Below are 20,902 nucleotides of genomic sequence, written 5' to 3'. Positions count from 1 at the left end.
GAGTGGAAAGGAAGCACAAATATGGGAGTACGTCTAGAGAAATAATGGAATTGGGACCCAGAAGATCCAAGAAATCTTCAAGACTTACACACACCCAATTGTCAGGTCTCATAGAATGTAAGTAACTAAGACCATCGGGCATTATTAGTTAAAGGATAGGCAAGTAGATCAATAGATGGTTATGGACATCCCAGGAATAGATCCACACAATGCACAGTTGTGGCAGAGGTGTTATAGTAGCCCGTGTCCCAGAGTAGGAGAGGAAGGGAGTCTTTTTGGTAAGTGGCCCTGAGTCAACTGGTTGTTTTTAAAAGGAGAATGAATCTCTATCTCACTCAGACCATACATACATCAATTGCATGCATAGTGTCAACACCTGTGAGAGAGGTAATACAATGCTCAAGGACAAGATGGGGTTGGGGGTATCTGGCCTGGAGGTGAAGAGACAAGATAAAATGCTCATGCCCCCTATCAGAGTGTCGGCATTCCATGTCTGCTTTTTGCTCCTAACTGCATCCCACCACTGCAGACCTGGAAGGCAGAAGGTGCCAGGTCAGGCTGTAGGGTCCCTGATACTCACACAGGAGACCTGGATTGAATTCTTAGTCCTTAGTTCCTGGATTTGGCCTGGTCCAGCTCTAGATGCTGTGCATATTTGGCAAATGGACCAGCTGATGGGAATTCTCTCTCTCTCTCTCTCTTGCCCTCCCCGTCCTCCCCCTTCCTGTCTTTTTCCCTCTCAAGATAAATAAATCTTTTTTAAAAGTTAAGAAAGGAAAATGTCTTCAAGTGTTAAGCTGGGCAAAAAAACTTAGGACATAATCATCTAACCATGAAGAAGACTAATAAATTAAATCATGCTAAAATTAAGAATTTCTAGTTATCAGAGTATCTGAAGAAATGAAAAGATAAGTTACAGAATAAGAGAAGAAATAAAGGCAGGTGTCGTGGCTTCTCACATTAATCTTCTGCCTCACCTGTAGTGCCAGCATTAATACGGGTGTCGGTTCGAGTCACTGCTGTTCCACTTCCAATTCAGCCCCTCTCATATGGACTGGGAAAGTAGTGGAAGATGGTTGTAGTCCTAGGGTCTCTGCAATTACGTGGGAGACATGGAAGAAACTCCTGGCTCCTGGCTTCAGCTCAGCTCAGCTGTAGCCATTGTGGCCATTAAGGAATGAATCAGTAGATGCAGGCTCTCTCTCTCTCTCTGAATCTGTCTTTCCAATATAAATAAATAAATAATTGATCATTAACAATGCATATTATGGGCAATGGATTTATATCCATAATATAAAAGAATTTCCAAAAATGAATAAGAAATAGGCATTGAATCCAATAGTTTACAGAAGGGCATGCCAAAATGACAATGCCACAAAAAGATTTCCAACTTCATGAGTCACCAGGGAAACTCACATTAAAACTTAAACCAAGGTTCTCTGACACACTTTGTAGATTGGCTAAAATGTAAAAGCTGACTAAATCCCAAATTTGTGAACAGGTGAACTGAATGGAACTCTTAGCCATCTCTGGAAGGGGTGTAAGTTGGGATGACTCCTTTGGAGCTGCACTTGGCAGTATCTACTAAAGGTAAACACAGGCCTATTCTGTGACTTGGAAATCCCAATTGTAAGTATGCCCCCAATGCTATGCATATATATTAACAAAATACATCAAATGCTTAGAAATAAATAAGAGTATGTATAAGATGTCTATACAGATAATTCAGAGGACTTTGGATAGAAATCAAAGAAATAAATAAGTACAGGGTTATATAAAATTCATGGGTTGGGAGATCGTCTCATTAAGGCACCATTTCCCCCTAATCTAGAGAGTCAGTAAAATCCCAGTAAAAACCCAAGTGTGTGTGTGTGTGTATGTGGAAGCTGACCTCCTAAGGAAGCCAACTCTGGACAGTGGACCCAGTAGGTGTTCCTAGAACTGTGTCCCTCCTTCTAAGCTTGTGTCCCTGTGCCATGCCACCTGACTCCCAGGGAGTGGACACTCAGAGGAATAGGAAGGAAAAATAGCTTTGTAGAGGAGGATGAGGAACAGAGGTGGCCATGGCACTTTCCCTTACCCTACTCTAGATCCCTTCATGTTCTTGGTCAAGGAGTTCACATTGCAGATGCATTGAGATGGTAGCAGGTCTGCATAAGTCATGGGCTCTGGGAATCACTCCTTTTGGAGTTTCCTCTAATACTGCCATGTTGAATAAACATCCATAAACAAACCCATTGATTGCAGATGTTTCTTGCCAGAAAACATCTCAAACTCTTTCCAACAATGAGCCTGTGTCTTTGATGAAGAGCTGGGATCATTCCTGAGGTCCCTACAGATGCCAGGGCTCTGTGGATAGTCACATGTGTCACCTCGGTCCAGCTCTGTGTCTAAGCAAGGGGATGGTGACAGGGAAGGCCTGTACTTAACAGAGAGGCTCAGCCAGAATTGTCAGGGCCCACAATGGAGATTAATATGATGGAATTTTGAAAGTGGCAGTTAACACTTGGAATGGCGGATGTCCACAGGGCAGTAGCACAGAACTCAACAAGCAGAAGCAGCTGGAGAAGAAGGCCCAAAGCAAGTGCCAGTGGCTGCCCTCATCAGGTTCTGGAAGACTAAACCCTGCAGTAGGGCACTGGGGAGGGCCAGAGTTCATGAGAGGACCAGAGCCCAGGACTGGGTTATTCCTCTTAACAGAAAACTCTTGGGTTTAATGGCAACAGCTGGGGACAGCAGGACACCACAGACAGGCACATAGGAGAGATAACTGGGAGAAGACAATCAAAAAGGGACGCTGCTGTGCCCACTTGTCTGGCTTTCTCTAGCAAGAGGCTTGCTTCTCCAGGGAGAGTCTGGGTTCAGCAGAATTGACTGCATCTCATGGGCGATGTAACAACCGCATTGTGGGCACCTGGTGCTTTGCTGAGTTACTTCCCATAGAGGTGTTATCTGAGTGTTGATCTGGAAGCATTTCTTTCCTTTCTTTCTTTTTTAAAGATTTATTTATTTTTATTGGAAAGTCAGATATACAGAGAGGAAGATCTTCTGTCCACTGATTCATTCCCCAAGTGGCTGCATCAGTTGGAACTGAACCTATCTGACACTTTTTCTGAGCCAGGAGCTTTCCATGGGTCTCCCACACCCCCACGTGGGTGCAGGGTCCTAAGGCTTTGGGTAATCTTCGACTGCTTTCCCAGACCATAAGCAGGGAGTTGGATGGGAACTGGGGCTGCCTGGATTAGAAGTGGTGCCCATATGGGATCCTGGCACATGCAAGGTGAGAACTTTAGCCACTAGCCTACCACACTGGGCCTCTGGATGCATTTGTAAGTGTGCCATGCTTCTAGTGGATAGTCTGATGCCTAGTTGGCATTAGGAGTCTTGGCCCCAAGCCCTGGATTTTCTCCTGACCTGCTGGGTGAGTGCTTTAGAATGCTGGAGCACCAATAAATTTCCACACACTGGGAAGCATGAAACAGAACTTGGGGTGAATACCATGGTGCAGAGGGTTAAGTCACCACTCGAGATGCCTGCATTCTGTAATGAAATGCCTGGGATTGGCAAGTCCCGCCTCTGCTTTTTCCAACCCAGCCTCCTGTTAATGTGCCTGGGAGACAGTAGAAGATGGCTCAAGTACTTGGATTCCTGCCACCCACATGGGAAGACCTACATTGAATTCCTGGCTCTTCGCTTTGGCCTAGCCCTGCCCTGGCTTGCTGCAGGCTTTGGGAAGTGAAATGGTAGATGGAGGATCTCCCTCTTTCTGTGTCTCTCTCTCCCTTTCTGTCATGTAGTCTTTCAAATAAATAGATTAATAAATCTTTAAAATAATTCTCTTTTTTTTTAAAGATTTATTATTTTATTTTTATTACAAAGTCAGATACACTGAGAGGAGGAGAGACAGAGAGGAAGTGGAGCTGCCGGGATTAGAACCAGCGGCCATGTGGGATCAAGGCAAGGACCTTAGCCACTAGGCCACGCCGCCAAGCCCAAAATCATTCTCTTTTAAAATGATTCTATCACAGTTCTGGAGGCCAGCAGTCCAAACTCAGCTATTCGGCTTACAATCCAATCCCTGCCAATGCACCTGGGAAGGCATCGGGGGACAGCTTAGGTCCCTGCACCCACAGCATGAATCTGGATGAGGCTTTGGGTTTCTTGATGTTGGCTGGGGCCAACAGATGGAGGGTCTGTCTCTTTTTCTCTGTGTACCTCTTACTTCCAAGAGAAATTTTTTTAAAAATTTGATGATAAAGGGTTTTGGTGTTCCCTTAAATTTTGCTGTTAGTCATGCCACTGTTTGATTCAATATCTATGAGGATGGGCACTGGGGCCCCTCAACTTTCAGACGCCATGCTGATGGCTCTGTCCAACCCTGGAAAACCTGTGAGTGGGTCACCCACAATGGTGGGGGAAACAAGCCCAAGGTGTCCCTGGCCTGGAAGAGGCCAACCCCCAAGACAAAAAACTGAGATAGCAAGGGAACTGAGCAATGCTAGGGTCAGTGTTGAAACCCTTGCTCCAGAGAGCACTGTGACAACTACACCTTCTGCCACTCGTACCCCTTAGTAGCTCCCCACCATGGGCAAAATTCCCACTCCTGTCTCGCAGTTTCTCACTGGCCTCACCCCCTCTGCTCTCACAGGTCTCCCCTGCACAATTCCTCAAGACTTTCCACCTAATTATTACACTATCTGCCTTCCTGGATGATTTTTTCCTTTTTTTTTTTTGGTATTTTCCTCCAATTTCATATTATCTTTAGATTAAAATGTAACCTATCCCTGGATTCAAGTATCTTAATAAATTGCCAACTTTGACACATTTCAAAATAACCTGCATGGCAAGAAAGTGAGTTATTTCTGCTCCTTGGTTAATATTTCCAACAATTTTTATATATGTGTTGAGCTGGGTATGAAAACGTTTCCTGTGTCATTTTCTACCCATGATGCCACCCATGATCTACAGAATTTTTTTACTGAATGTACCCTAATAATCTGCCACTTTTGGACAAATCAATAAATCATGTGCGCAGGGTTACCTGTAAACATATATAAAGTATACTTTATACACACACATATTAATGTTATTACAAAGCTTGTTCTTTAAATGAAACTGGAATTGCACAAATGCTGGGGTTGGGTAGACATGCAACTATCCACAGTCAGAGAAGACAGAAAAGAGTGACATCACTGTTGTACGGTATTTTGACCAGTGGGCAACATGGAGAGACGGACGCTGCATCTTCCTGGGCAGAAATCCCAACAGAGTCTAGAGCCTAGACTGTTGTCACCTGGCTTTTGATGATATGTCTATTGTTAGAGAACAGTGTATGTTAGAGATGTTTTTACATGTAGCCTAGCACCTGGTCTCCACAATAGCCAAGGACACTCAGGGCAAGAGTCAATAACCCAAAGCCCTAGGTCTCAGGTCCTCTTCTGGTGTCTCCTGGAGACACCAGGCACCCTGCTGGTCCCCTGACCCATCCACCTGCTAAGGCCAGAGCAGACTGTCTACCATTACCATGCAGATATGGATGTTCTGGCTCAGAGAGCTCATGCTACGTTCACACGTCTGATAGATGGCAACACTGGGCTCAGGCCTGTATGTCTACTGAGGAGACTTCCATCTTCTCCAGGACAGTGTTGAGGATACTGTAAGGTGACTTCCAGAAGCGGGGGAGGAAAGTGGACTGGGGCCCCAGCCAAATGTAATCATCTTCAAGTCACTGTTACAAGGCAGGGCCTCATATCTTCCATACTTGGGGTGGGTTTCAGGCTTGCAGCATCCTTATCCATCCAGGAGAGGGCTGGCTACCCTCGCCCCCCACCCTGTTTTACAGGCAAGAGTCACAGAAGTCCAATGATGTGCTCTAAGTCACACAGCAAAGGCCTGGGCAAGATTGGTGCCTTGTTTGTTGTTTTGTCAAGACAAGAAGAGGAAAGGACAAGAGGATGGGGGCTGGAGTGGGCAGAACAAAGCACTGACCTTGCCTGAGATAGTCTTGATTTGTTTGGAGCTCAAGGGTTCAAAGTCCACGCCAATGTAGCCCTCCATGGCCGTGAGAAGGTGCTTCCGGAGGCAACGGGATGAGTTGGCTTCTGTGTGCACCTGCTCCCACCAGGAGGGCTCGTACCAGCCCGGGATGATCCACTGGTATTTACTGCCATACATGTTCTCCTCGTATGCCTGCAACAGACAGGGGAATGGGTGGGTACCAAGAGACAGACATCTGCTCACGACTTGGTGCCCTGTAAGGAAGGCAGTTGGAGGTCAGGCTTCCTCTTCCCAGAGGACGATTAATTCTTTCTTTCTTTCTTCTTCTTCTTCTTTTTTTAACATGCTTGGTTTTCTCCTTGTCTCTGAAATGACCCAAAGTAGGTTACTGACAGCATGCATGACAGAGTTATAAACCCTGGATAAAAATCCAGATCCTAGGGGCCTGGGAAAATGTAAACCATAACCTGTATACTACAAGTAAAAGCAAAACAGAGATGAACTGACTAAAGCTTCCATATTTCACCAGGAATTCCATGGCTGCCCAAAAGAAAAGGACAATGAGATTATTTATATAGTTTGCATTATCATTAATAAAACACACCAGGTATATGGGGAAGCAAAATGTCTTCTAGTCTTTAGATTTAAATAAACAAAAAGCCCCAGGAAACAATGTTGTCAAATTAGCCATCCTGGCATCTACAGCAGCCTTATGCCAGATAGGTTTCATGATGCTAATCTTGTATGGCTCTTTTTAAAAAGCCCAGGTTATGCTTCAAGACCCAAGCCAGAGGACAATTTAAAGGGGCCAATTTAAAGCATGTAATTATATATGCTGTCTCTTGGCAACATGAAAAGCTTTATCCTAAAGCACAAAGGTGTACACATTCAGATCATAGAACACAAATCTGTACATGTCCCTTACATGGTGTATGTTCTGCACACCTTCTCTTTTTTAGAATGTTTATTTATTTTTTATTGTAAAGTCAGATATACAGAGAGGAGAGACAGAGAGGAAGATCTGTCCACTGATTCACTCCCCAAGTGACCGCAACGGCTAGAACTGAGCCGATCTAAAGCCAGGAGCCTGGAAGTTTTTCTGGGTCTCCTACATGGGTGCAGGGTCCTAAGGCTTTGGGTCATCCTTGACTGCTTTCCCAGGCCACAAGTAGGGAGTTGGATGGGAAGTGGGGCTGCCGGGATTAGAACTGGTGCTCATATGGGATCCTGGCACATGCAAGGCAAGGACTTTAGCCACTAGGCTACTGTACTGGGCCCCACACTTTCTATTTGATTGTCATCCACATTTGCCCTGGCAGATGTTGAGGACAGGGTTAAATTCCTCAGTTTACAGACAAAGAAATTCAAAATCAGAGAGGCAAAAGGGCAATCTTTCCAGGTCACACATCCAGGAGCAAAAAACAGGCCTCAAAGCCAGGTCTGCCACCTCCAAGGCTGCCAAGACTCACTGCCTGACTCCCAGCACAAGACAAAAGTCCTCAAAATGTCCCCATGCACCTGTCTCTGGCTTTTCCTCTAACTGCAGTTATCTTACACTGGGCAAAGGGCGCTTTCTGTCAGCTGAAGTGCACACAGGACTATCCTGTCTTTAGGGCACACTCTGGCCCACCAACACTGAGCACACAACAGAATTCCCAGGAGCACATACATCCTTAGTAGGGACCAGAGGGGTCAGAAGTGACTTTAGAGACTGCAGAAGGGTGGCAGGTCCTCTGGGACACATTGGTCACATTTTGAAACCTGAACCAGAGCCAGCCCTTCAACTAGGGAGTCACCCACATCAGAAGTACCTGCTGGGAAGAAACTCATGTCCCAGCACGTGGTGTTCTTTGGCCTAGAATGGACTCAGCAGGAAAGGCCAGGAGGATGTGGAGCAGACAGCAGCCGGAGAGACTGCTCCGGATTCTGGAAGCTTTTGGCTGCCCTTAATGTGGGTGCTGGAGCTTAAGTCAGAGTCTGAGCACAGAAGCAGGGGCCATGGTTGCTGGTAAGTTTTGGAGGGGAGTGCAGTGTTACTGTCAGGTCTAGGGTCACAGGGGTGACAACAGGTGATTGCTCTACAGTTCCTTGACACCTGAGAAGGCCTGGCCTGCAGTGAGGAGCCTCTCACAGTTATAGGGGGAGTGGAAGGCACTGAAACTACAAGCTGGAGGGTTTGTCCCTTGATGTAAGCCAGCTGCATCTCCATGGCCTCCACCCATTGGTTCTGGGGCCTAAACAGATAACGTGGAATCAAAGAATCCTTCCAGTATCCGGAGGCAGGGAGCACAACCCCTCCTCTGGACTCCCTTGATGCTATGGGACCTTCGCCTCGCTCGTTCTGGATGTTATATTTCTTGCAATGCAGCCTCAGGTCAATCACCTCCCTAGCTGTATAATGTTGCCTCAATCAAAAATTGTCAGGGAAAAACAGGGAAGAACTTCATATTTCAACTATCTCACAAAATCTCTGTTGGACCAAAACACTAAGTCTCCTGAGTTTTGCTTTATTGAACGGGATTGAGTCCTTAGAGGTGTCTGCGAAGAGAAGACAACGCCGGTGCAGGCTGGGGACTACGCTTTGGATCATCCTGGCAACTCCAATTCAACTCATCAGTGCGACCTTACGAGAGTCGTCCTTTGGGGACCCTAATTAACCCTGAGTGGCTTGACCATTTCTAGATTCAATGTACTCTCATGGCCACCCTGGGAGGCATGTGCTGCTATATCCATTCTCTGGATGAAGAAATCTGGGTACAGGGACTGAGAAATTTGCCCATACATGGTACATCCGAGGAACCAGACTCAACACCTCCCTCTACTCCTTGTGTAAACTTCCCCTCTTTGCAAAGCAAAACAGTCTTCTGGAAGCATGTGGTTCATCATGAAGCATACCTGAGTAGGCAGCTCAGAGCACAAAGTCAGACCAGCAGGGGACAGTTCCTGGCCAGCCAGCAGCACCTAGCCAAGTCACACTTTGGAAATGAAGGGTCCAAAAAGCCAAAGCATAGTGTGCTTGAACAGCGACATTTTGCTTGGCACGTTCACCAATTTTGACAAAGCTGAGTCTTTTTCTGGCAAAGTTCCTGACCTTCTGGGAACAGCAAAGAACACAGCCAGGCAGCCTAGCATCTCTGCCGCATGCCAGCTGGGCGGCTCCGACACACGGCTCCTGGGGCCAGGCCCGTCTCCTCCAGAGGCAGGAGTGGAGCCTGCTTCTCTGTGCCAGTTTGAGACTTGACTGAGCCAGTGTGTGCATCATGCCTGGCAGAGCCTGTGGCTCAGGAGCACCCTCACAGTCCCCTCATCCTCCTGTCTCCTACTCACATGTGGTACTTTCTTCAGGCACCGCCCAGTTCATGCATGCTAACACTTTTGAGCTTGGAGGAGATTGCTCCAGGTGCCAGATGGCCCCAGCTGCAGGACTTGGAGGCTCAGAGCTGTTTTTTCACGACTTTTTGAGTCTTTGCTAGCTCCCTGGTAGAGACTTCACTTTCCACTGTTATCAAGACCCTTGCCATGCTCTGGCATTGCTATTTCTCAGCTGCTATGAGCTTAGAACGAGGGGCAACTGGGTTGTTATGCATACATGTGAAGCCAAAGTCAATGGCCTGTGAGTGAGTGTTTAAAGGTTCTCTTGCCTAAAGAGTGGGCGGGGCTCAGGTGCTGCACCTGCTGCTGAATACCCAAGTGCCTCTGGGCCACCAGGTGGTATTTACATGCTCAAAAGAGCCACATGGTAGGGCATGGGTGATCTAAGGATGGACTGGAGCTTGTTTGTCTCCTTTACTGGATGGAGTTCTTGGAGGGTGGGACCCTGTCTGCTTTTCCTGAGGGTCTCCAGTGCAGGACTTGGCACACAGAGGGTTCTCAATGAGCAGCTGAATGGCAGAGTGAAGGCACTCTGCAGTTCACTAGCTTCTCATGGTTTCTGAGGCCTCTCGCCTCCGGTGGAAAATGTGGTCTCAGACCCATGGCCACCGAGCAGGCCTTCCTGGGTGACAAGGGAGCGAACTGAGCTTGCTTTGTAGCCGTTCAAGCCAATTTGGTCCTTATTAGCTGCAGCCTATATGATGTAATTTTTTTTCTAAAAAAATCCAATTTTCTCTTTTGATTAAGTTTTTTTGTCCCTCTCCTGCCCATGCAAGTAGAGCATATCCCTTCTGTCGGAATCTCCATTAACAATAACGGTAATAAACCCACACATCAGTGAAGCAGCCAACAGCCAGGCTGTGGGGGTCGGGGACACTCTACTTTGGTCTCCACAAACCTCACAAGGCAGATAAGGCAATGCCCTCTGCATCCATCAGCTGGGGACCAGAGATGGAAAAGGAACTGCCTGAGGTCACATAGCTGCCAGAGTGAAATCTAGAAGCCAGATCAGAGACTGGAGAATATGAGGACAGATGAGAAGATGACTGCTCCCAGTGGGCTACAGCCTAAGCAGGACTTTCAATAGGCTTTGCACTTGCTGGACTCTGCTCTCCCATGGGGTGCAATTCTAAGGTCAAAGTCATGGCAGTCCACCATGGGGCGTGCACTGCAGTACATGCTTGTTTTCATCTGGTCTGTGCTGTGCTCCAAGAGCCCCTCCCCATCCCTTGCCTGTCTCAGCCTAGCAGGAGGACATGAGCTATAAAGTCCGCCAGGATAGACTGTATGTGAGGGTCCCACCAAAGCCCCTGGGGACCTCTCCACCTCCAACCTCTGGGGAAAGCAGCTGCTTGGGAAGACAAACAGAAATGCCATCAGAAGCACAGGAGTTCAGCAAGATGGAGAGAAAAGGGCGATGAGAGAGGGATGCAGTCCCACACTGAGTTGATGGCTGGCAGCTGGGCTGGGGGTGCACAAGGGGCACAGCCCGGCCCACGGTCCCTACCCACTGTCCTGACTTATCCAGGGGCATAGCAAGGAGAGCAAGCCCATCAGGTCTGTGCGCAATTTTGCCAAAGGCAGATGGTCTGTGCCAGATGGGGCATCCCCAAGGATGATCACATTTCATTTACTGCTCCTGGGGGAATTGGTTTGTTTCATTGGGTCACCATCTATCCCTGCTCTAGAAGAAATCAGATCTCTAACTTGGAATGCTGTCTTCCTGTTGCAAGTGGGCTGACTTGTGGCTGACACGGTGGTGCAGTTGGGTAAGCTGCTGTCTGTGATGCTCCCATCCCCTGGCTCAAGTCCCAGATGTACTTACAATTCAGCACTCTAATAGTGTGCATCAGAAGATGACCTAAGTGCTTGGGCTCCCACCAGCCACATGGGGGACCTAGATGAAGTTCCTGGCTCTTAGCTTCTTCCTGTCCTAGTTCCAGCCATTGCAGCCATTAGGGGAGTGAACCAGAATATAGAAAATCTTTTGTTTGTTTCTCTTTCTCCCTCTCTCTCCATCACTCTTAAAAAATAATGAAATGGGGCCCAGCGGCGTGGCCTAGTGGCTGAAGTCCTTGCCTTGGGTGCATTGGAATCCCATACGGGCGCTGGTTCTAATCCTGGCAGCCCCACTTCCCATCCAACTCCCTGCTTGTGGCCTGGGAGGGCAGTTGAGGACGGCCCAAGGCTTCGGGACCCTGCACCCATGTGGGAGACCTGGAAGAAGTTCCTGGCTCCTGGCTTCAGATTGGCGCAGCACCGGCCGTTGTGCTCACTTGGGGAATGAATCAGTGGATAGAAGATCTTCCTCTCTGTCTTTCCTCCTCTCTGTATATCTGACTTTGTAATGAAAATAAAATAAATCTTTAAAATAAACAAACAAGCAAAAATAATGAAATGGGCTCTTTCTGTATATCAGGTGCTGTGCAATGGGCATTTGCTCATGCAGTCTTTACCACCATCCCATGAGATAGGTACCCACTTTACAGAAGAGAAAACTGAGACATGGAGAATGTAAACAGCATGTCTGACTTAAGTACTTAGTGGAGCAGGAAGTCAAGGTTCAGCTGACTGACTCTCCAGTGCCAAGCCCCTTCCAGGGTCATCTGAAATATCAGCCTCATAGCTCCTCCCACCTCCTGGGAAAATCGGAAGCTGATTGGTTCTTCTCACCCAGTGGAGAGGCCTGGGGATGAATGACCCCAGGTGATGCTGGCTTTGGACATTCTCTGCCCTGGCTGCTGGTCCCTTTTAATTCCTGCGTCTGTCTTAAGCCAGGGCACCAAAGGCAGGCAGGTTGCTTTACATGGAGTCTCTCCCACAGGAAGCACCCTGGTGCAGAAGGGCAGTCCCAAGTTACCCTGGCTCTTGGCCAGCTGTACTTGCAGCAGTGACCTTGGTCACAAGACACTGTGGGGACTCCCAATTGGTGTCCACAGACACTTCCCAAGTCCTCTCTGTTCTCAGCTGCACATCACTCACTTGGCAGCTTGATTTATTCTAATACACTCCTGCATTGGAACCATTAGATTTAACCTTGTTGGATCGAATCAAATGCTCCAAGCCATTAGGGTTCTTCGCACCCTTGCTGTGTCATCTAGCATAGCTTACAACTTCTAGAATGCTTACAAGCCTGGCATGTGTAATGTCATCCAATTTACTATAAAAAGGTCAAGAACAGAGATGGGCAGCCCTACGCTACAGACGACATGGTCAAGAGTGTTATTGTAAGGGAAGTGTGTGGGATAGACAAAGGCTTGTGTAATCAGGGGAAGGGAAGGCATCAAAATAGAAAGGGTGAGCTCCTGCACTAGAGCCTTTATATGTAAACTTACAGACCAACTTCATTTGTGGAAAAACATCTTCTGGTTCTGTGCAGTGCACAGCTAGGCTGGGTGGCCTCAGCATGAACACACAGGGCTTGGACAAGGGGTTTTGGAATCAGGGTGCCCTGGCTCCTCCTGAGATAGCAGTGCTCTGAACCCTGCTCCCAGAGAAGGAGATAGGACGTGAGCACGAGCCTTGGGTGGCCCTGCCCACAGAGCTCTGTCCTGGCCCACAAAGTCTACCAGTGCCCACAACCACCCACCATGCTGTATACTTACGCAGCAGAACACTTTGGCCGCCATGTTCTGGTCGAACTGGCCCAGGATGATACGCACATCATTCCCCTGTGGACAGAAGCACACGGATGAGGGTGGGGAGTCCACAGGCAGGGCTTGGGATAGCGGGCTGGGGGGCACTCCCAGGACAGGCAGGGTGGAGGATGAACTCAGCTCGCTGGGGCTTGTAAGTCCCCCTGCTTGTCCAGCAGGCAGTCTGAGGTCACCCCAACCCTGAGACGTCACATCGTCATCTTCCTCACCTTACAGGCAGGGAAACTAAGGCCAGAGGATAAAGGCTTAGCTCAGGAGTGCTGGGGAGTTGGTGGTGGAGGCGAGACCCTCAGGCAACCATAACGCCCCTTTATTATGTTCTACATTTTTCTTTTCAACAGTCAACTCCTAGAGACATTTCCAGGGCCAGCAAAACTTCCCAGTGAAGAGGGTTTGGTGTCCCTCTGAGCTTCGTTTAAATCTCAGCTCCACTCACCAGGCCAGCTCCCTTTCCCTTCTCAGTCTCCGCTTCTTTATCTGAAAAATGGGGACATTGGCATCTGAAGAGCTAAGGATGCACCACCTCCATATATGTGGAGTGTCTCCTTGGTCATTTCAAGCTGACAGGCCCTTTGGACAGTCTCCTCCCACACATAGCACAAGGAGCTACAAATATCCCTGAAACAGGGACATCCTTCTCTGCCAGGGCAAGGAAACAGCCCTGACCATCACAGCCTGGTGGCCGGGGCTGTGACAAGAGATGGTCAGTTTGCTGGAGTCACTCCCATCTGCCATGGGCCCCCTTAGCCCCTCACCATGCAGACAGTAATGTCCTGTCATCTCTTTGCACTTGGACTACTCATTCTCTCAAATGCACAAACAAAAGCCTCCTGCTTTGGCCACTGCCCTGGACTCCAGGGTCTGATACTCAGCCCTGTGGCCATGGAAGATAAGAAAAAGTTGTTTGCGTCCTCTCTTGCCAGTCTGCCTTGTGGTCCTTTGGTTCCTAGACTGGGCCAGAGTGTTTGTCTATGAATGGAGAAGGGAGAGGGAAGGCTTTCCCTCCCTGACAGCCGTGTCCATCTGATGGTCCTGCTGGGGGCACCAAGCCAGTGAATCCTTGTGTGGGGCTCCACACATGGCCCAGGCACACAGCCGATGCTCAAGAAATGCCAGCTGCTGACAGTGGTGTGTGCCCTTCCCCCAGGCTAGCTTTATCTCCCAAGCAATATTCCTGATCTCTATGGGGTTGGGAGGTGTCGTCCGCTTGAAAGCCCCTGTGATTCATTCAATAAACCTTTCTTAAACACCTGCCTGAAGCTCCCCTCCTGGGTCATGCTAATGGGACCCTGATTCTTTTCTGGGGGGCTGGGGTCCAGGCTGGGCCTAGCTCCTAATGAAGAGCTGATGATGTAGGAGAGCAAACATGGCAGTCCCACCTGTCCCTACCCCAGCCACTTCCTGCCCGTTGCAGTGAGGCCCATCCCTGCAGGTGGCTCTGTGCCCTCTCTCCCTACCGTTCATCTCCTCTTCTGCCTGCCTGCCTGCAGCCTCTGATGCTTCCAGAAGAGACACAAGCCTTAAAGACAGGTTTTTAGCATCTTTCTAAATTGGAAAGTGCTGACTGGGAGGCCATTTTCCTCATCATGTATTTTAGCAAAATAAAAAAGGCCTGGATGCTAAAATAACCCTTCGTTTGCAGGCAAGAATGGAAAGAGGGAAAAAAAAACCCACAAAAAACAACCAACTATCCTTGCTTTGAAAGGACTTTAAAGAACGTTAACAGAGCAGGGGAAGGCGGGCGAGCCTTTGTCATCACCGTGTCTGCAATGCTATAAAAAGTTCCCAGCCGCTTCCGTCGACGGACTTGCTCCCAAGCACAGCTCCAAGTCTTTCTGCTCGTTCGCTGACATCTTTTAGCGTGTTTGGCTGCTTACAGTAGCCAGCCAGCCAACATCGATGAAGCATTTACTTTGTGCCAAGACCTGTGTTGCTAAACATGGTAGAGTGGACAGAGCCAATGGGATTTTGGAGTCCAAGAGATTTGTGTTCAGATCCCGATTCCACTGCTAACTACCTGAATGACTCCAGATTCTAAATGTCACAAGCCTCAGTGTCCTTGTCTGGGAAAAAGGGCTGGTCCTGCTTGCCTCACAGGGTGGCTGCGGGATCCATCACCATGGAGCCCACTGATTGGCTTCCATGCTGCTGCTTCCTCCTGGCTCCCCTTCCCACTCCAGGCCTGTTTGTGTCAGCTCCTTCTCCAAAAGCAGCTGTTCTATACCCTTAGCTCTTTGCCTCCAACCCTCTCTCTGGCCACCTTCATAATGATTCCTTCTACCATGGCCCTCTGGGCCCAGTTGTCTCACCCCAGTCTAGGCATTGCCCCAGCTACCCATTGTATGGTTCCAGTGGGATTTTCCCTAATACCTCCAACATGCCATGGCCCGGGCAGAACCCAGAGACAAGTTCTTTCTTCAAGGTGTTGCCAGCTCTGTGGATGGCATTGTCAACTTTCCACCCACCCAAGAACCTGGGCAGTCATCTGGGAATCACTCCTTTACTCCCTGAGTCTGAGCAACCACCAGCACCTGCAGGTTCTGCCTGTTCTCAGTCCCACCGCGCTGGGATCGCCACCCACCCAGGTCCCTGCCCTTAGTCCAGCCCATCCACCCCAGTCTCTGCATAGGAGAGGAAGCAATCACTCCAAGGATTAAATAGGATCTTGTGGAATCTTTCCATGCTCCTTGTGGTATTTAGATCCAACTCTGAGCTCTTTGTAGAACATTCCAGATTCCTCACCAAGTAATTCCCACTCTTATTCATCACATTTCTCACTCCCTCGGTAGCAGGGGAAAATTACATGAGGTTTCTTCACATGGATCTGTTATTCATGCATGCATTCATTCATTTCCATCTTCACTCTTTCATCTTTCCCCATCATTCCTCCTCTCCCCCCAGGCTTCTCAGTCAGCCCAGAGTCAGGTGCTGTTCCAGCAGCTTCCACCCACTCTCCTTACTGCAGCTCAGATCCCCTATCCCCCAACCTAAGAAGCCACCTCTAGGTCCCATTAGACCTGGTGGTCACTTCTTCCCACTGTGAACCCAGGACATTCTGCATACTCCTTCATCCTAGCACAAGTCTTTGTACTAGTCTGTCTTCCCCAGTGGACCGGGGCTGGGGGGAGGTCTCCAGCTTGAGAACAGGGAATGACCCTATCTAGAAGTACACTGAATATGTGATGGAGAGATGAACCCTGTGTTCATCCCAGTGGATTACCTGGCCCACACAGCTTTGATGCCTCTGCCAGTTCACATTCTCATCATACCCATCTCCTGCAGGCTCTAGGGCCTAGCGCTGATTGGGATGGCCATGTCCATTTCTCCACCAGACAGAGGGACCATGGCTGACCACCTGCTGACAGATAAATAACTAGCTCTGCTACTTGTAGACCATTAGTGTTTCTGTTGTCATGACAACGGCACGGCAAGGACCACTTGGTTCTGTGCTCCCAAACTGATAGGCTTGGATGGGGCCAAAGGAGCACCTATCTAGTTAGCTCTTTTCCAGAGAGGTAGAAGGCCTTCCACAGGCAGCAATGCATCCCAGAGCAAGAACCCCTTCCTTTGTGCCCCCTAAAATTGGAGCACCCTGGAGAGGGTGCCTAGGCATGACTGATGTGAGGTTCTATGTACACCCAGGAGGGTTACTGAGCAGGATGCTGCAAAGCTTGGGAGGGGAGAGGAGGAGGCAGCCCTGGCACATCTGGAGCCTAAAATCCTAGGATGGGGAGACTAAAGGACCTGCGTCTGGGCTGGGCCCCTTGTGGGGGCACCTTGAGGGTTTGGGGTGCTTCTCCAACTGGGGTATGTGTGCATCCCAGGGCAAGGGGTGGTATCCTAATGGAGCAAAAGCCACAGAAATACCCAGGTCCTCTTTATGGAGGAGCAGCTTACTGCCAAACTTGAGGCTTTGATTGGGGAATCTATTTTTTTCCCTTTATGTTCATGCTCTTGTCCTTTTCAATGTAGCCTAGGTCCTTTTCCAAAAGTCCAGAAAGTATCACAAGAAACTGTGGGCTGGTGGTGTTCCACTTCCTGACGGAGCCCCAAGCCTGACTTTTATAGGGATGTGAGCATCCCTGGGATAGACAAGGAATGCTGCAGGATGTGTGCATGGGTTGGGTAGGGGGAACAGGGCTAGGAACCTGCTGAGGATCAGAGTGGTGAACCAGTTCTGCTACATTGTAGAGAACGGGAATGTGGCTGAGGGTAGGCTCCAGAAAATCCTGTGCCGTTCCCTGGACTTGGCTCTGCAGGAGGGACTGCCTACAGTGACAGCCCATGACCTGGGCCAGGATAAGGCTGGACAAGCACCAACCTCCTTCCAGATGGTGCACACTAGAGGTATGGACTGCACAGGGAGACTTGTGTTCTCGCTCTTGAGGGAGTCTCTTCCACAGGGAGGGGCCAAAGTGCAAGGGAACAGTCTGCGGGTGGAGAGCAGGGAGGCATGCTTCCCCCTCAAAGCCAAACCCTCCACAGTCACAACAGGATGTGGGAAGCAGAAGAGCTACCGAGTCCTCTCTGGAGAGGAGTCTAAAATCATCCCCCCACCACACACACACACGGAAGGAGGACCAATCTTTGTGTCACTCCCCAGCGTGCAGGGATTCATAACCCAGCAAAGCTACAGAACACAAGTCGTGAACTCTGCGGAGCCGCTGTGCTAGGAGGTGTGTGTGGTGATGATGACACCTACATTGGACACTTTGATGTGCCAACAGAGGCCCAAAGAGCTGAATGGATTATCCAGGTGCAGTAGATGTCATGGGTCCCCTCCCTGGGGCTGGTGCATCGATGCTGCCAATGTGAGGGTGGGCTGCTGGCTGCTCCCTTGCTTCTCTGGGAGATATCTTCAGCTTTGTGGGCCTGGTGGGGGCAGTGCCAACCCTCTGCCTGCAGATAGCACTAAGGACCAACACTCAGGGAGAAGGCTCCAGAGTCTTGGCTGAGAGGTGGGAGCACCTATGCTGGGTGGGGGACAGGGGTTGTGTTTTAGAGACCCACAAGGGGCTAGATGGCTCTCCTCTTGCCCTGCCATTCCTGCGTCCCTGCCCGGCCCCTGAGAGCCTCTTACGAAGTCACTTTGGTGAAGAATCTTGGGCTCTGCTTGTTGGGAACTCAACCTGAGATGCCAGGGAGTAAGTGGTGGTACCAGCATCCTCCTCCATGGAAGGCTGAAGAGAAGGGGTGGCTCCTGAGCCTGGGGGCATGACCACTCTCCATCCATCACCTCTGGAGGGGTTGAGGAGGCAAAGGCCCTCCTGGTGGAGCTGCTGGGGCTCCGCCTGCAATCTACAGCAGCCACTGGCCAGGAAAAGTTGGGCAGATTTGGAGGAAAAGGACTTGCACAGCACGTGTGAATCTGAGTGACAAAAATAGCTGGTGTGCATCTAAACGCAGGAAAACAGAAGGCTAGCAAGATGGAGAAGGGGGATGACTTGATAGAGGAGGACAGAGTCCTGCAAGGAAGATCAAGGTTGACCTTGACCCTGACTTCTGGGATATCTGGAACCTCTCACCAGTGTACGTGCCTCAGGGCACACTCGCAGTTGCCACTTGATTTCCAAGGCCCTGGCCTCACCACCCTGGGACAGGCTACTGAAGTGTCAGGTGGGACTGCTGGTTGTGATAAGAAGGGAGGAGGTGCGAGCTGAGCTGAGAGGTGTCTGTCCCAGGCGTACACCTGGCCAGGGTGGTGGGAGCCAGGTTACCAGTTCGCTGCTGTCTGCTGCTGGCCCCGTGGTAAGCCCCAGAGGTTTGCTGAACCAAGCCATCTTCCAGTATTGGTGGGCTCTGACAGAGTGACTTCACACCAAGTACTAATACTAGCTTTCCTGGAGCTAAAATTAGTCTCTCTTTGACTGCCCCCACGTTCACCCCCCCACCAGAAATGTCTCCCAAAGCACAGAAGGCATGTGCTCACACCTATGCAAGGAAGCTGCTGGCAGGGTGGGGGTGGAGTTGGGGGGAATGGCCCATTGCTGCCCACCACCAACTCCGGCATTTCTTTCAAGTTGCTTATCATCTTTGAGAATCCGGGTCTGTATATTTAGCACTCCAGCAAGGCATCTTCAGATAAAAATAATGCTCTTCTCTGGGGCCCTGAGCAATGCTGGCCTGCTGGGAGGAAGCGCTATATTGATTCCTTAGCTCGGAGTGCCCCCCTCCCTTGCCCCTACAGTGAGCATTTGCACTTGGATGTTGGGAAGGCAGAACAAGCACTTGGCCTGTGTGTGTGTGTGTGTGTGTGTGTGTGTGTGTGTGTATGTGTGTGTATGTGTGTATGGTACCAGTCCCCACCTGGTTGGGGAGATGGGAGACATTTCCAACTGAAATGCACATAGGGGTCAAAAGGGAGGCCAGTCCAGCTCAAGGCCTGTCTTTGCAGATTTCTGATGGGCAGAATAATGCGTTTCCCCCCCACCCCCGCAACTTCCTCACCCCCAGTGTCTGCCAGTAGGTTCAGTTACATGCCCAGGGGGAGTTCTGGTTGCAGGGGAATTTAAGGTTGCGGAGGGAGCAGGAAGGCGAGCTGTCTTGGGTTAGCTGGGTGGAACCTCAGTGGTCATGAGTCCTTGATTTGGGGGAAGAGGGAGGCAGGAGAGCTCCCAAGGACAGGTGTGTTGCTGGTCAGGTCAGTGATGCTGCTCTGCAGCTGTGAGGACAAAGCAGGGGTCATGAGCCAGGGTCCGTGGATGGTGTCTGGAAGCTGCAAAGGGCACAGCAAGGGACTGACCTCAGAGCTCGCAGATGTTAGCCCAGTGAGACCTTTGACCTCTGCCGTGGCAGGGCAGCAGTGCATTAAGCCACACTGAGGAAGCTACAGGGAATGGACCCAAGGCCTAACTGATTCCGAAGGCCCTGTGCTGAATTTCTGTCTGGGGGGGATAAAGAAGTCTGGGAAGAGTAGTGGGCTGGCTGTCCAACCCTGTGAATGGGCTTAGCACCAAGGAATCCCAGGCTTTGAAGTGAATGTGGTAACTTTGAAATATCTATTTTACCATCATAAATACAAAGGCTACCACCCAGGACAGAACTCCCAATGCTTTCTGAAATCTGAGAGAAAAAAATTTAAAAATGCAACCAAAGAGAAGGAAAGGAGGAGACATAGGTGATGGCTGTGGAGGCAGGGGCCCAGCAGCTCATGGAGAGCAGCTGGACAGAAGGGGCTCTGGGCCATCTGGAAGGTTCTCTTCCCCTGGCGGTGTGTCATTGGACAGATCCTGACATGCAGCTCATTTGTGTGGGTTCTGAGCTTGTGTCTTCTTTCATAATGGAAGTTTCTCACAGGTCCTGATCTCTGAACAGAACCATTTGGTCCCCATGGTTCCTTTTAATTTTTTTAAGGAAGATTTATTTTATTTTTTTAACAAAGATTTATTTATTTTATTGGAAAGGCAGATATACAGAGAGGAGGAGAGACAGAGAGGAATATCTTCCATCCGATGGTTCACTCCCCAAGTGGTCACAACAGCTGGAGCTGAGCCAATCCGAAGCCAAGAGCCAGGAGCTTCTTCCAGGTCTCCCACGTGGGTGCAGGGTCCCAAGGCTTTGGGCCATCCTCAACTGTTTTCCCAGGCCACAAGCAGGGAGCTGGATGGCAAGCGGGGGCCGCCGGGATCAGAACTGGCCGTCCATATGGGATCCCAGCAGGTTCAAGGTGAGGACCTTAACCACTATGCTATCACGCCGGGCCCATTCCTGTGGTTCTTATACCGGATTGGAGCCATTGGTCCTCATCTCTCTAAGCCAGAAATCCGGGTCTGTGGATGCTCCATGGGGGAACTGACACACCCACTGCACACTGTACCAGAAATTAAAGTGTGACTAATGAGCCACTGCAGCAGAAGCAGACTTGAAGGGGGGAGTCA

At 49.7% G+C, this 20,902-nt stretch overlaps 1 protein-coding gene across 1 annotated transcript in view; it reads right to left on the bottom strand.

Moving 5' to 3' along the window:
- GABBR2 (gamma-aminobutyric acid type B receptor subunit 2) overlaps nucleotides 1-20,902 on the bottom strand; it is a 336,630-nt gene that overhangs the window by 134,952 nt on the left and 180,776 nt on the right. Inside the window, exons 5-6 of the mRNA XM_058673018.1 lie at nucleotides 12,975-13,040; nucleotides 5,989-6,189 (exon numbers count right to left, since the gene is read on the bottom strand). Of these exons, the coding sequence (XP_058529001.1) occupies nucleotides 5,989-6,189; nucleotides 12,975-13,040 (267 nt within the window). The remainder of the gene's footprint in view (nucleotides 1-5,988; nucleotides 6,190-12,974; nucleotides 13,041-20,902) is intronic.

Source organism: Ochotona princeps, chromosome 14 (genome assembly GCF_030435755.1).
Source record: "Ochotona princeps isolate mOchPri1 chromosome 14, mOchPri1.hap1, whole genome shotgun sequence".
NCBI classification, from domain to species: domain Eukaryota; kingdom Metazoa; phylum Chordata; class Mammalia; order Lagomorpha; family Ochotonidae; genus Ochotona; species Ochotona princeps.
The sequence above is the reverse complement of the archived record's forward strand: the minus strand, read 5'-3'. Positions and strand labels throughout refer to the sequence as shown.